The sequence below is a fragment of the Hippopotamus amphibius genome, chromosome 2 (genome assembly GCF_030028045.1).
Source record: "Hippopotamus amphibius kiboko isolate mHipAmp2 chromosome 2, mHipAmp2.hap2, whole genome shotgun sequence".
Classification (NCBI taxonomy): Eukaryota; Metazoa; Chordata; class Mammalia; order Artiodactyla; family Hippopotamidae; genus Hippopotamus; species Hippopotamus amphibius.
Genome location: NC_080187.1, coordinates 43,216,179 through 43,229,278, shown reverse-complemented (window position 1 = coordinate 43,229,278; position 13,100 = coordinate 43,216,179). Strand labels below are relative to the sequence as shown.

At 37.9% G+C, this 13,100-nt stretch overlaps 1 protein-coding gene across 3 annotated transcripts in view; it reads left to right on the top strand.

The window, feature by feature from the left end:
• The window catches only part of CEP78 (centrosomal protein 78), a 37,906-nt gene extending 29,144 nt beyond the window's left edge, over positions 1 to 8,762 (top strand). The window contains exons 13-17 of one of the 3 annotated variants that reach the window (XM_057724738.1): positions 594 to 760; positions 1,608 to 1,779; positions 2,104 to 2,151; positions 2,704 to 2,965; positions 7,757 to 8,762. In XM_057724738.1, the coding sequence (XP_057580721.1) occupies positions 594 to 760; positions 1,608 to 1,779; positions 2,104 to 2,151; positions 2,704 to 2,965; positions 7,757 to 7,782 (675 nt within the window). In that variant the 3' untranslated portion in view covers positions 7,783 to 8,762. Of the gene's footprint in view, positions 1 to 593; positions 761 to 1,607; positions 1,780 to 2,103; positions 2,152 to 2,703; positions 3,857 to 7,756 lie in introns of those variants that run through there. The other 2 variants (XM_057724736.1, XM_057724737.1) reach the window with 2 other exon arrangements.
• The last annotated feature ends 4,338 nt before the right edge of the window (positions 8,763 to 13,100 follow it).

Here is a 13,100-nt window from a genome sequence, read left to right as displayed (position 1 = left end):
AGCTTATATGGGGTTTTAAGTGCATAGATGATGAGTGGAAGGGGAAGAGTGCACCAGAGTGAATATTTTCAAGAAGCCAAAGAAAATACTGATGATCGTACAGTTAATAAATTGGGTTGGGTATGATTTAGGACTTTTAACCTTAAGCATTAGATATTTACTCACTGAAGTTAATCCTTAACATTCAACAGAGTTGTAAGATGTTTTGCTCAAATCAGATTCTGTATTTCATTTTCTAATTTAGGGGAAGCTTAAAGCAGGTCATTTTCTAATATGGAATGAGGCTTCATTATAAATTTAACCAGTTAGAAATGTGATCTTTTGTAAAAAAAATCATTAATAAAATAACTTTGGTTTATTTATATACCATCTGAGTGTTATATAGGAAATTTTGTTGGGTGCCTCTGGGTTTTGGTTATTTTGTGATATGGTCTCTGTCTTTATTGGTAGAGAGTTAGATTAATTACAAATTAATTACATTTTGAGTGTTTTATTTTAGTTTTGTTCCTTGAAACTAGACAAGACTACTTTTGTTTTCTTTTGATGACAATGAGAAAAAAGTCATGTGAGATATTTTCACTCTTCTTTTATAGCTGGAACATGAAAATGCCCAGTTAAGGAATATAAATTTCTCTTTGTCTGAAGCCCTTCATGCACAGTCACTGACAAGCATGATCCTGGATGACGAAGGTGTTTTGGGCAGCATTGAGAATTCTTTTCAGAAGTTCCACGCTTTCTTGGATCTCCTTAAAGATGCTGGGTTAGTTCATTTCTCTTCACAGCGTTCTTCTCTTTGTGACTGTAATGGTAGTTTGCTGAGGAACTTGAGCAATTTTCATCGCTTCTGTGGCCATATTTAGCCAAATTTAGTATAATTATAGGTAATATAGTTGATTTTTTTAAATGTGGAATTAAATGTTTAAAGAAATGCAAACAGGGGAGCCTGCTTTGGTAGAGTGGGGAGCCCATTATAAAAGAGTAACTTGCAGACAGAATAATTAGTAGGTGTAGTTTTTCGTAAAGACTAAATTGAAGGCAATTTTAATTGAAAATATTCGGGAATACGTAAGAATTTTCCTACCTTTTACTTATTTTGCTTGTTTGAAAAGTTTGAATTAAAGTTATTTTTATCTTATACATAAAAATTATTATTAATCTGCAGGGAAGATATATGGTTCTCAACCAGGAGCAATTTTGCTGAAAGAGGGAAGTGGAGATTGTTAATTGATGGAGTGGTGTTTTGTCAGTGAATGAGTTGGTGTTGGGAAGGAAGGAACAAACACATGCTTAGAAACTGGAGGAAAAGTGGTAAAGAAGTGTGGGAATGGAGGTGAGAGGCAGTGAGTGAGGTGTGTGGTAGATGCTAACGCTGCTAGTGAGACAGTATATAAAATGGAGCAGTAATCGCTAAGGAGATGGGATGTGTCCTACAGGATGACTCTGGAAAGGGCTGAGAATTTGGGGGAGAGAGAGGCTTGTAGTCTGGAGTAGGATGTTAGCTTTTAAGATTTAAAAGTATTTCATGATTGTAGGTCTGGGGAAATCTAAGCTGCTCTTAGGTGATTGTTAATAACCTTTGTCTTTTCTCCTTTCCTCCTCTTGTCCAGGCTTGGACAGCTGGCCACAATGGCTGGTATAGATCAGTCAGATTTTCACTTACTAGGTCGTCCCCAGATGAATTCTACTGTTAGTAGTCCACCTAAAGAAGAAAAGAAGGCACTTGAAGAAGAAAAATCAGAATCAAAGCAGAGTGCCCTAGGACAAATGCAGAATATCCAAGTAAGTGGACAAGACAGAACTTAATGATTCTAAGAGTGATTAACAAAAAGGAAATTACCAAGTCAGAGAGAAAATAGTAATGACCAGTCTCCGATAATTCACATGCTCAGGAGCTAGAAACCTCTTTGGAGTCCTTTCCAAATCTGAGATTAATAAATTTGTGCCCATTTCATGATACTGTATTGTTGTAAATAAGAAAACTGGAAGTGCTTTTGAAAATTTATGAGTTACAGCAAACTATCCTTAATGAAGAAAGAAAACATTAGAGAAAATATTCCAGATTTTAAATTGTATAAATGTCTGTTCTATTCATATTTTATCTAGGTTTCTATTTGTATGCAGTCAGCTTACAATGAAGGAACACTAATGAAGGTACAAGTACTAATATAGAAAATTTTTAAAATAAGTAATCCAGACATAGCTGACAGGTAATATATGACAGTGAATCACCCAGTGATGGGAATGGGAAGGGAAAACCTGTCAGCTCATCCCCTAGCCTTACTTGGAGCCCCCATCTCCTGCCTCAGCCAATCTCAGAGCGGTCCTGGGAACTGACAACTTGAGAACACAGTCTGGTCACAAACTGGATACTGTTTACATGTGCCTGGAGGATAGAAAAGAAATTAACTTTCCTACGGAATAGGGTTTTATTTTTAGTGAGGGAAAGGAAATGGGTAATAACTATCTCAGTCCCCAAAGTCTGAAAGTGTAGTGGACATAGCCTTGAGTATAGCCAGGTTAAGTTGAGAATCAGTTAGCAAAACATAATTAGGAAAAAACTGCCTCTGAAATCTTCTCAATGATCAATTGACTATCTTGACGATAAGATCACACAGAGTAACATTGAAGTTTTGGACTCTACCTTTTAATGGTTGGCTTTGTTCATCACTGAATTTTTGTCTTGTCTTTTGTTTTTCCCTCCAGTTTCAGAAAATTACAGGTGATGCTAGGATTCCTTTGCCTCTCAACTCCTTCCATGTCCCAGTCTCTACACAGGAGGCCTTAGAAACTTCCAAAGACAGCCCAGGGGTCCCAGACACAGAGCAGCGGCAGGAATCTTTTGAAGATTTCATTGCTAGAACGTGTTCTCCTCCAGCAGATGTAACTTCTGCAACTGGAAGTCAAAGAAAAGAAGAGGAATTATCTAGAAATAGCAGGTCTTCTTCAGAGAAAATGACCAAAACAGGTGAATATACCAAAAAACACTCTGCTAAGAAACAACCTGGGAAGGACCTGCATTCCTTCTCTGACTCACCTGTAAAGCAGAAAAGCAAAGGAATCGGGCAAAATAGTTCTTCGGTTAACGAGCCATTTAAAAGTGAGTCTTCGAAAAAACACATTTCTGTAAAGAAAGAGAGTAGAATAGTGACTGTTTCATCAAAGACAACTAAAAGTAAAAATCTACTAGAACATTCTGAAAGTGATACTCTTGGATCTGATTTTGAATTTCAAGAAAGCATCCATACTCTATCACGCCTGACATAGGTCTAAATCTTTCAAAATTATGTTTTTGCCTTCAAATTTTAATAAATTACTTACGTTTTTATTATAGCATATGGTGTTTTAAAATACATGACTGGAAACCATTAGAGAAAGATTTAGCTATAGTTTTTATTATAATGAAAATTTTGGTGTATTTTTCCTTTTGACAGTTCACACCATTCATTCAGCTAGTGTTTACCAAGGGCTTAATATGTACTTATCTGGGTGCTATTGCTTTCAGCAGTGAACAAAATAAAGCCTTTACTCTCTTGGAACTAACACTGTGGGGGGAGAAAATATAAACAACAAAGCAGGGTAAGGGGTAGAAAGGGATGGGAATAATAAATGCAGTAGTCTTACCATTTGGTTAAATGTCAAACTATAATAAATCATACGGCCAGAAGCCCTTGACGTATTTTAATTCACAATAACCAGAGAGCATCAAACATTTACCGAAGCACTTAGCCGTGTTTATGGGTTACAGCAACCTTGTAAGGTAGTGAACTATTACCAAACCCATTTTATAGATGAGTCTGAGGAGGCAGTATGTGAGTTGCCTAAAATTACACAGCTATAAATAAGTGATAAGCTGGGATTTGACCAGAACCCAATGCTTTTTTTTTTTTTTAATGTATAGACTTTATTATGTTTCATTTGTTTCTCATTTAGGTGATTTTTTTTTTAAAGATTTTTTTGATGTGGACCACTTTTAAAGTCTTTGTTTGAATTTTTTACAATACTGCTTCTGTTTCATCTTTTGGTTTTTTGGCTATGAGGCATGTGGGATCTTAGCTTCCCCACCAGGGATTGAACCCTCACCCCCTACATTGGAAGATGAAGTCTTAACCACTGGACTACCAGGGAAGTCCCCCTTATGTGATTATTTTTATGCCAATTTTTAAAAATTTATTTTTTGTTGAAGTATAGTTGAATTACAGTATTGTGTTAATTACCGCTGTACAGGAAAGTGACTCAGTTATACACATATATACATTCTTTTTCATATTCTTTTCCAGTATGGTTTATCACAGGATATTGAATATAGTGCCCTGTGCTGTACAATAGATCGTTGTTGTTTATCTGTGCTGTATATACCAGTTTGCATCTGCTAATCCCAAACTCCCAATCCAACCCTCTCCCACCCCCTCCCCCTTGGCAACCACCAGTCTGTTCTCTATGTCACTGATTTTGTTTCTGTTTCATAGATAGGCAGAACCCAGGCTCTTAATTACTTTGTTATCCTGCTTTCTTGTTAAGAGAGAATGGATTTAAGGAAGACAGCAAGAGAAAACCCAGTGAACAATAGAAGTGCAAGAGAATGAGGCTGTCAGAAAGCACACTTGTCTCCTTTCCCCAACTGAGTAGAATTTTTAAATGGTAGAGTATGTGAGAGTATATGATCACACGTCTCTGGATTAAATTATGTTTTCTGGATAAAACATGCATAGATAAGTCTTTAGTTCAGTCAGACTGAAAGATGAGATCAGAGAAAAGCTGAGTGTCAGATTTCTTCCAGAAGGTCCTGCCTGATTGTTACTAAGAGGGCTACTACAATACTGTTTAGTTCATTAATCATGGATTGACTTGTTATAGGAGTAAAACAATGAACGAGATGCAGTGTTGGCCCTTTAGCAGTAGAGTGAGAGGAGAAGACATACAGCAGATATCTTATACTGCGTGTAACATTCTATGATGGGAATATTCAGGGCGTTTAGTCAGTGTTTGGGGAAGTAGAGGGGGAGCTGTGAGGCCAAGAAAAGTCATCTAAAGAGGTAATACCTAAGCTAAGTCTTACAGGACTGGTTAAAAACTGGTGAGTACCTTGGTGAAGGGAAAGGATACTTAAGGCAGAGAGAACAGTGCAAGCAGAAGTACAGAGCCGTGAGTGTGAGAGTGGTGTGTTTGGGGAACCACAGGTACAGGTTGCTGAGAATTAGTGCGGTGTCACCTGACAGTGGCAGGTATGCTAAAGGATGCAGCAAGGAGAATGAGAGTGGATTTTAACAATCCATGTTGCGTGGAGCTGGAGCTGGAGCTGGTTCTTTTTCCTCGGGAAGTAGCTAAGAATGGAAATGACAAGTTCAGATCTGCATTTTAGATCATTGACTTCAGTGTGGAAGATGAATTTGAAGAAGCCTAGAGATAATTATGCCACACTCTTCTGAGGAACGATGTTTTTTATTTTCAAGTGCGACTTACATGCTCCCACCTCCTCTCTGTCCCTAATTAAAGGTTTACAGGCAGACATAAGAGGGACCCTGGCTTAAATAAAGTTAAGCAGGTTTCTTTACTGTACAGCTTCTCAGGGCTGCTGTAGGCTAAGGCTCATTCTGGATCTTCATGGCAGGCTTATGGTATACAGCCCTTCTCAAATATATTTGATTATAGAGTCCTTTTTTAATACAAGTGTCTAACAACTGGTTCCACCAAACAGCAATTTGGTAACTTCTAGATTAGGTAATAGCAGGAAGAAAAGGGGTCTGAATTAAGGTATAGACGAAGGGAGGAAATAAGCTCTAATTTTAGTTAGGAAGTTATAAGCAGGACTTGGTCTTGGGAAGTAAGGAAGAAGTAGGAGGCAGAGGCTGGACCTCCCATCTGTGTGATTAAGACTGGGCAGTGGTATCATTGAGTTTGGAAATAGGGGATAATTGGGGAAAAGACTTTAGTTCTGGACATGTTGAATTTTACAGTTTCTGCTGAGAAATCAGCTGTGAACCTTATGGGAGTTCCCTTGTATGTTATTTGTCGTTTTTCCCTTGTTGCTTTTAATAACTTTTCTCTGTCTTTAATTTTTGTCAATTTGACTACTATATGTCTTGGCGGGTTTATCCTACCTGGAACTCTCTGCACTTCCTGGACTTGGGTAGCTATTTCCTTTCCCATGTTAGGGAAGTTTTCAACTATAATCTCTTCCAGTGTTTTCTCAGGTCCTTTCTCTCTCTCGTCTCCTTCTGGGACCCCTATAATGCGAATGTTGGTGCGTTTAACATTGTCCCAGAGGTCTCTTAGGCTGTTCTCAGTTCTTTTCATTCTTTTTTCTTTATTCTTTTCTGCATCAGTGATTATCACCATTCTGTCTTCCAGGTCACTTATTCGTCCTTCTGCCTCAGTTAATCTGCTATTGGTTCCTTCCAGTGTATTTTTCATTTCAGTTATTGTGTTGCATATCTCTGTTTGTTTGTTCTTTAATTCTTCTAGTCTTTGGTAAACTTTTCTTGCAACTTTTCGATCTTTGCATCCAGTCTTTTTTCAAAGTCCTGGATCATCTTCACCATCATTATTCTGAATTCTTTTTCCAGAAGAGTGCCTATCTCCTCTTCATTTAGTTGTTTTTCTGGTGTTTTATCTTGTCCCTTCCTCTGGTACAAAGTCTTTTGCCTTTTCATTTTCTCTGTCTTTCTGTGGCTGTGATTTTCAGTTCCACAAGATGAAATAGTGCTGATACTGCTTGATTGTGCTGTCTGCCCTCTTGTGGAGGAAGCTGTCTAGGAGGCTCGTGCATGCTTCCTGATGGGAGGGACTGATGGTGGGTTGGGCTGGGTGGGTGGAGCTCAGCAAAACTTTAATCTGATTTGGTGAGTGGAGCTCAGTGACACTTTTATCTGCTTGTCTGCTAATGGGTGGGGCTGTGTTCCCACCCTGGTGGTCATTTGACCTGAGGCAACCCACCCCTGGAGCTTACAGGCTCTTTGGTGGAGCTAATGGTGGACTCTGTAAGGGCTCACGCCAATGAGCACTTCTCAGAACCCCTGCTGCCAGTGCCCCCGTCTCCTTGGCAAGCCACAGCTGCCCCCCACCTCTGCAGGCAACCCTCCAACACCAGCAGGTAGGTCTGACTCAGTTTCCTATGGGGTCACTGCTCCTTCCGCCGGGTCCTGGTGAGCACACTTTTTCATGTGCCCTCCAAGAGTGGAGTCTCTGTTTCCCCCAGTCCTGTGGAGGTCCTGCAATCAAATCCCGCTGGCTTTCAAAGTCTGATTCTCTGGGAATTCTTCCTCCCGTTGCTGGACCGCCAGGTTAGGAAGCCTGATGTGGGGCTCAGAACCCTCAGGACTTCTGTGGTATAACTGTTCTCCAGCTTGTGAGTCACCCACCCAGCATTTATGGGATTTGATTTTAATGCAATTGCATCCCTCCTACCGTCTCCTTGCGGCTTCTCCTTTGTCTCTGGATGTGGGGTGGTTTTTTTTTGGTGAGTTCCAGTGTCTTTCTGTCGTTGGTTGTTCAGCAGTTAGTTATAATTCCGGTGCTCTTGCAAGAGGCAGTGAGCGCACGTCCTCCTACTCCGCCATCTTGCCTGCTGCCTCAACATGGTTTTTTTGTTTGTTTTGTTTTATTTGCTGGGCATCTGATTTCTTTGTTTGCATATGACCAACACCACTTCTCAGCAGCTTATGCAAAAGGGAATTTCTGGAATGATAACATGACCTCTCATAACCAGTGAATCCTTGGAAAATCAGTTTCTTTTACTGCACCTCTGTCTCCTTTTCAGCGGCTGCAGAGAGCTTGTGTGGGTGAGTTCTGCGAGAAGAGCCCCCGGGGCAGGAAAATCCCGGCCTCAGAGGTCAGAACCCACTTCAGGTCTTTAAAAGCCCGAGGAGGCGGGCAGAACCGGGAAGAGGCTGCGGTCCGCACCACCCACCCCCAGCCCAGCCTGGACATGTTGAATTTTAAAGCACCTGTAGAATTCAGGAGATAACTGGTAGATAACTGGACATGAATGTGAAGACATGGAAAGATAAAAATTTGAATGTCATCAACACATATAAGCAGTAGTTAAAATCATGGAAATGGGTGAGATTTCAGAGAACTGTGGGGACTGTCAAAGTTTAAGTAATAAGCAGAGAAAGGATTCTGGGAAGGAGAGAAGTGACAGAGTTTCAAGAAGGAGGAAATCAATGATGGTGTCATACTTCAGAGAATGTAAGTGTCCACTGGATTTGGCCCGTTAGGTCCCTGGTGACCTTAGAGCGGTTCAGTGAAGTGTTGGACAAGAAAGCCAGACTTCAGTAAAGTGAGGAGGGGATAGGGCTGCCTGTGGGGGTGGGGCAGAGGAATAGTGAAGACAGTGGAATCGGCTACTCTGAAGGAGTTTGGATGAAAAGAGAAAATAATTCGCAAAAAAAGAATTTTTTAGAATGAGAAGGACATATATTTTATAGGTTGAAATGAAGGAACCAATAAAGGAGCTCCTGAAGGTGTAGATAAGTAATTTAGAGAATTGGGGAAGCATGGAAATGTGGGTAAGAAAAAACCTTGCACAGTATGTAAAAGTCACTTGTATCCCTAGAGTTGGATGGATACTGGTAAGTTTGGAGGGAAATAAAGGTAAGAAGAGGTAGAAGTTAAATGAGTTTATACTGACAGCTTCAGTTTGCTTTGACACAGATTTTTCAAAGACACATATGTGCATATACATCATTATAGTTTTAAAATTCTTTCATATTTTACGTTTTATCGATCATTTGAAATAATTTCATTAAAATTATAAAAATGGGTACTTTGCTGGTTAATATGTGCCATTTTAGTACTTTGTTAAACTTCCAATACTAAACCTAAAGCAATGTCACTTAATTGAAATTAAATATTTTCATTTGGGTTAGAGTTTATGAGCAGGTACTTTACTGAGAAATTACTGTGTACCTTTGCTGAGTGTTTATCAGAGCATATGCAATCTATGCAAACAGGAATTCTGTTTTTTTTTTTTTTTTTTTTTGGTTTTGTTTTTAAGTGCCAAATGTGATATAGTAACAAAGAGCTTGTCATCTTGCCCTAAATCTACCACAATTACTTTGGTGAAAAATTACTATTGTGTGCCTAACCAGTACTATGTCCAGGAATCAGTCTAATTTCAAGTGGATATTTACAGAATAATCCCTAATCTCAAAATAGTAACACTTGATTTTTAGAAGATCAGCAAGATAGGAGATGATGGTTAATTTTTTAGAAGATCCTGATTATAAACTACATGCTAGAACTTACGGCTTAACATGGGTGAACACATTCTTTTACTCTTCCAGAATCCCAGTGAAATGACTGGAGAAATATTAAAACAAAAATAAATTAATAGCAGAGTTGGAAAGTCAGAAAATGAACAGTGTGGAATTTCTAGAAGATAAAAAGCAGATTATTGAAAGATCAGTTAATTGAAGAATGGAACAGCTAAGCTGTTCCACTTATCTCTTTACGAAGTACCTACTTATGGAGTTTGCCACCAAGCTGAGGCTAAGAAAGCAGCTCTTTGAAGTGGGGGTTCTGACACAAGGAACACTGGGATTGATGGACTGCAAGGAGGAACTGAAGATAAGCTGCCACCCTCCTGGTTATGGTGACCTGCCACTCCCTTATAATCGCAGAGTGCCTGTAATCAGAATTTGTGTTCACTGAAAGTGAACCAGAGGGACTTCTCTGGTGGTCTGGTGGCTTAAGACTCTGTGCTCCCAGTGCAGAGGGCCTGGGTTTGATCCCTGATTGGGAAACTAGATCCCACATGCCGCAACTAGAAGTTTGCATGCTGCAATGAAGATCCCACGTGCCGCAACTAAGGCCCAACCTAGCCAAATAAATAAATATTTTTAAAAAGAAAAAAGAAAGTGAACCAGAATTCTCATTTGGCTGAGGAAAACACTTCAGACCTTAGTCTTAGGCCCACATCTATAAATATGCCAAGAATTCTCAGATTTGAAGAAAACCATTAACATAAAAGGAGACACCAAATTAAAACAAATTAACCTGTTTAAGAAAGTAGTTACTAGAAGAAACAAGAGAAGTTTAAAAAGTAATACAATTAAGATCTTCAAAGAGTCATGAGGATATTGCATCCACACAGAACAGGATGCTAGGGAAAAGAAATGTTTAGTTTCTGGAAATTAAAAATATGATTGTGAAAATAAAACACTCAGAAGATGGACTAGATAGCAGGATAGATTCAGCTGAAGCTTGAATTCATGAAATGGAAGATTTGATTGAGAGATCCCCTTAATATGCACTGCAAAAGGATGAGAGAGAAAAGTCATGAAAGAGAAGTGAGACTCCTAGAAGAACACAGTAACTGACACATAGTAAGTGCACAAATATTTGTTGAATAAGACAATGCGGATATCAGTATGAGACTAGAAGAAATCTTGCTCTGAGAATTACTAAGCAAATTGAACAATGAATCCATGAAAGCTTTTAAATCAAAGAAACTGATGATGCCATATGATCTGTCATTCCCGTTTATAATCACCATGGATGCATATAACTAGAAAAAAAATAAGTAAATATGATGCATATGTAAAAATAAAGTGAGCTAAAATTCTAAGCTTTAACATGAAGGGAGGCAGAACAGGATATAGAAAGTGGAGCAATGTTCGGGATCTTGTCTTATTCAAGGCAAGAATATAGTGTTTAGATGTTGATAGAAAAATGTATTTATATTTAAAGTTAAAGGTATGTCAGTAAGGATGGGTTAGGTGATGTTACTTCAGCAACAAGTGACTTAAAGCAGCATCAGTTTATTTGTGCTCATTTTGTATGCATTTGGCAGATGGGCTAGAGGCCCTACTCCATATCCCGCTCAACCTAGGAACCAGCTGACAGAGCATCACTATTTGGAACATTGCTGGTTACAATACCCAAGCAAAAATAGAGTGTGTTGCAACACTGACTTAAAGCTTCTGCCTAGATGTTAAAACGCGTGTCACTTCTCACACTTCATTGGCCAAAGAAAATCATATGGCCATGGCTGAGTTCAGCTGAGCAGGGAAGTGCAGACTTACTGTGTGCAAAGACAAGGAGAGAGAAAAGCAAATATATGTCAACAGCTTTAATGGCCACCAAACCACCAGGAAAGGGGGGATGTAATTTAAAAATCCAAGAAAAGGCAGGAAAGAAGAAACAAGCTAAATAGGAACACACACACACACACACACACACACACACACACAGTAGCAAGACCAAATGCTTTTCTCACAATAAATGTAGTTAAATTCTGGAATTCCTTAAGGTTGAGTAAAAAAACAATCCAGCTATGTGCTATTTGCAAAAAACAAATCTAAAAAACCTTCAAGGATTATAAAGAGGTAAATAAGAGCATACAAGGCAGATGCTAACAAAAGTGTATGTGGCTGTGTTAACCTCAGGCTAAATAGAGCAAATAAACTAAATAGAACAAGTGGTTTTGAAGATGAAAAAGTATAGTTTTGCAGAAAGATTATGTAAAATCCTATCTGCAATCTAAAAACTTAGTTTCAAAACTCATGGAGCAAAAACAGAAATCCAAGGGAAAATGGACAAACCAATTATAACAAGAGAGACTTTAACACATCTTTCTTCCAAATCAGTAGATCTACTGCTACACACTAAATAAGAAAATACTGACAGAACCAACGGCTGGTGAAGATGCAAAGTAACTGAAATTCTGGTGAAAATGCAAAATGATGAAGTCTCTCAAAACAGATTGGCAGTGTCTTTCAACATAAATATACCAGCAGTTTCACAAGTTACATGAAAACTTGTGTTCATATAAAAACATGTGCATGGTGTTTATGGCAGCTCTATTCACAGTCATCAGTATGTCTTCCAACAGGTGGATAGATAAACAAATGATGGTACACCCACACAATGGAGTACTACTCTGAAATAAAAAAGAATAATACGTATATCAACTTGGATGAATCTCAAAGTCATATGCTAAGTGAAAGAAGCCAAAAGGTTACATCTTTAAGTAATCTCAAAAGATACATACTTTATGATTCCATTTATATAATATTCTTGAAAAGGCAAAACAATGGTGATAAGAGAATAGATCAGCAGCTGTCAGGTGTTGGGGTGGGAAGATTTGATTACAAAGAGGCTGTGCAAGGGAGTTTTTTTCTGTAAACTGAAAAGTAAACTGTTCTGTATTCTGGTTATGTTGATGGTAACATGAATCCTTACATAAGTTAATGTAATGGAACTGTAACCCCCCCCCCCCCCCCCGCAAAATGCATTTTTACTGTATAATTGAAAACAAAAGTTTCATGCCCATCCCCTTCCCATCAATAGGTTAGGAGGGGGAAGATAGCACATAAATATTTTGTATCCATCATGAATTCAAAATATTCTTTATATTTTCTATCCATCAAGAATACAAAGCATTCTCTTGGAAAACTTATGAACTGTTTATAAAAGTGATTCATACAAGGGTAAAAAATGTACAGAATGCAAACCTGTTTGCTTTGCATAATATAATGAAACTAATAACAAAAGTTCTGTCCACTTGGAAACTTTAAAATTACCTTTTAAACAACTCATTTATAGGGGAATTCAAAACAAAGTACAAATTAGAATTAATAAAAAAACTGCTTCTCAAAACCTATGTGATTCTGCCAAATCAGGTGTTAGAGGAAGTTTGTAGATTTTGATTTAGGTGTATTTTTCAGGGAGTAAGAAAACTGAAAATAGGTGTAATAAAAATTTAACTTTAGAAGCTAGAAAAAAAGATACAGTAGAAGAAAAACATGAAGAATTTTAAATGTTAAAACAAAGTAATAAAATAGCAAAAAATTCTGATCAATAAAACTGGAAAGTTTTTAAAACAAAAACCAATAAAAGGCAAACCTTTGGAAAATATGACAGAGAAAAATAGCAAGAAGTAATTAACATAAATAGCTAGCATTAGGAATAATTTTTAGAAAGATACCTACAAATAGACTTTTTAATTACAAGGGAGTACTATTTATAATTTACTCCTGATATGGTTGTATAACTTCATTCCAATAATTTTGAAAGACTAGATGAAATATGATAATTTTAAAAAAAAGCTTCTAAAAATTGGTAAAAGATAGAAAATGTAAATAGACCAAACATCTTAA